This window comes from Anneissia japonica, unplaced genomic scaffold (assembly GCF_011630105.1).
Source record: "Anneissia japonica isolate Jap-2015-1 unplaced genomic scaffold, ASM1163010v1 scaffold234_len1672027_cov178, whole genome shotgun sequence".
In the NCBI taxonomy this organism is placed as follows: Eukaryota; Metazoa; Echinodermata; class Crinoidea; order Comatulida; family Comatulidae; genus Anneissia; species Anneissia japonica.
Genome location: NW_022738761.1, coordinates 178,278 through 181,227, shown reverse-complemented (window position 1 = coordinate 181,227; position 2,950 = coordinate 178,278). Strand labels below are relative to the sequence as shown.

The 2,950-nt window shown below is 33.6% G+C and overlaps 1 protein-coding gene across 1 annotated transcript in view; it reads right to left on the bottom strand.

The window, feature by feature from the left end:
- LOC117117756 overlaps window positions 1-906 on the bottom strand; it is a 1,866-nt gene extending 960 nt beyond the window's left edge. Inside the window, exon 1 of the mRNA XM_033262174.1 lies at window positions 224-906. Coding sequence (XP_033118065.1) covers window positions 224-535 — 312 coding nt within the window. The 5' untranslated portion in view covers window positions 536-906. The remainder of the gene's footprint in view (window positions 1-223) is intronic.
- Between the last annotated feature and the right edge of the window lie 2,044 nt (window positions 907-2,950).

Sequence of the window (2,950 nt, the reverse complement as noted above, 5' to 3'; positions counted from 1 at the left end):
AAAAAAAAAAAAAAAAAAAAAAAAAAAAAAAAAAAAAAAAAAAAAAAAAAATTTGTTTTACTCTTAAGGACGATCCACTTCAGCTATGTTTCCTGTGACCGGAAAATTTATTTTTCATAAAATAGGCATTTTACTATACAGACTAAAGTAATCAAAATCAATAAATCAAGTAATGATTATATTAAGTCATAAAGACCTACTTTTTTAAAAATATGAAGCCTACCTCTTTGCCCTTCTTCTTCCTAGTTTTCGGTGTAGACGACGTAGGCATTGGTACGGCTCCACTCGTCGACGGCACATTCTCATCATCATCATCATCATCATCACTACCACCACCACCACCACCACCATCTTCTCCAATCGCTGACACATTCAACTGCCTGTCTTTCCTTATAAGCTGCCGTTGCAACGAAAGGAGTTCTTGCGGATCGTCTGTTATGAGGAAAATAGAATATGTAAACAATTGCACGTTTTGACAAGTTATATTATTAAAAAAACAACACTTCACTATTGAAAACACTTTACTATTGTTCATTTCGTTTTTTTTTAAATTTCTTTTTAATTGTTTTATGGTTTTTTTAATATACTGTATGAAGAAAACATGTACAGAAATATTATTATATACAAACAATTCGAGTCACTAAAAATACAAATACTTACTTGATAATTTCCGGATCACCGCTGGAACAAGCTGACCATCCCAAAGAACTTCAATCTTCGCATCTACGCTTATCTCACCGGTAATAAGGGATGTTTTGACAATCCCCAAACTCTCTTCTTCCGGGAAGTAGAGAAGCGCTTCTCGGCATACTTTTGAACGTTGGCGAGCTGACATTATTATTTTCCAGTAAGTTATGATTCTTGACTGACAAGTGAATCTTAACCAATTTTTCGCCAGTATTTAAGGATATCCCTATAAGAAGGTATTATTTTTAAACGATATTTTAGAATAAACAAATTATTTAACATTGAGCCAATGGTTTAAACGTACTGCAATTATAGTAAGATGATATGCCCTATTACTGAATAAAGATGATCCGCTACCGATCCGCTCGAGTCGTTTCAATTCAACTTGATTTATTTCAAATCATTACAAAGCAAATGAAAAATAAAAATAAAATAACAAAAAAAAAAAATTAAAAAAAAAAAAATTGTTTTACTCTTAAGGACGATCCACTTCAGCTATGTTTCCTGTGACCGGAAAATTTATTTTTCATAAAATAGGCATTTTACTATACAGACTAAAGCAATCAAAATCAATAAATCAAGTAATGATTATATTAAGTCATAAAGGCCTACTTTTTGAAAAATATGAAGCCTACCTCTTTGCCCTTCTTCTTCCTAGTTTTCGGTGTAGACGACGTAGGCATTGGTACGGCTCCACTCGTCGACGGCACATTCTCATCATCATCATCATCATCATCATCACTACCACCACCACCATCTTCTCCAATCGCTGACACATTCAACTGCCTGTCTTTCCTTATAAGCTGCCATTGCAACGAAAGGAGTTCTTGCGGATCGTCTGTTATGAGGAAAATAGAATATGTAAACAATTGCACGTTTTGACAAGTTATATTATTAAAAAAACAACACTTCACTATTGAAAACACTTTACTATTGTTCATTTCGTTTTTTTTAAATTTCTTTTTAATTGTTTTATGGTTTTTTTTATATACAAACACTTACTTGATAATTTCCGGATCACCGCTGGAACAAGCTGACCATCCCAAAGAACTTCAATCTCCGCATCTACGCTTATCTCACCCCAAATCCCCAAACTCTCTTCTTCCGGGAAGTAGAGAAGCGCTTCTCGGCATACTTTTGAACGTTGGCGAGCTGACATTATTTTCCAGTAAGTTATGATTCTCGACTGACAAGTGAATCTTAACCAATTTTTCGCCAGTATTTAAGGATATCGTCACTATTGTTAAAGTATAAGTTCCCCTGATTGGTCAAAAAAGTATTTTTTTACATCTAACGCCTTCATTATTTGGTTTTGTATAATTCGCACATTTTAGTAGACAGCGCATAATAGAATTTACCGCTAAAGCCCTATCGCGCGTATCCTATTGTTTTCGCAAATCAATACCGCCACTTTAATTCGCCGCTAAAATCCGCGACACTCGTCGGCGCGTTATATTACATTATTGTGCCTCATAAAGCACGCAATGCATATTATTACTTTACAAATGAGTATTTACTTTGCAAATGTTCATACATACTATTACTGGCCCCTTAACAATACCACATAGAATAATACTGTATATTTGCCATTACAATACGAGGTAAAAATAAACAAAAGACATTGGTATATTTTTTTTTTATTTATTTCAGCGCGGACCACTATAAATCCCATCATGCATCACGGATTCAGACTAAATATTTTTGTGCTTATTAAAATGTTCATAATACCATTACTGGCCCCTTAACAATACCACATAGAATAATATAGTTGTCATTACAATACAAAAAGACACTGATATAATACTTTTTTGACCACATAGAATAATACTGTATATTTGCCATTACAATACGAGGGAGGTAAAAATAAACAAAAGACACTGATATATTTTTTTTTATTTTAGCGGACCACTATAAATCCCATCATACATCACAGATTTCCGATTAAATATTACGAGTACAGCAATCGTGAAAATGTGTACATACAATCAGTATACAATCGTAATTGGTAATTGTTTGTTACAGTATAGTACAAGACAGAATACCAATTATAGGCCTACGAGTGAAACGTTGTAATAACAGTATATAAAGAGCCTAGGCCCTGTCTAGCCATCATTGTAATATATATTTTTGGAAAAACTTGCGGACAATGATACTGTATTCTCTTATACACATCTAGATGTGTATAAGAGACAGTAGTTATACCCGTTGGAAAATGAGCGGTTCTAATTGTCCCACAGTACTTGCATGCACGTGGTCTCTTATC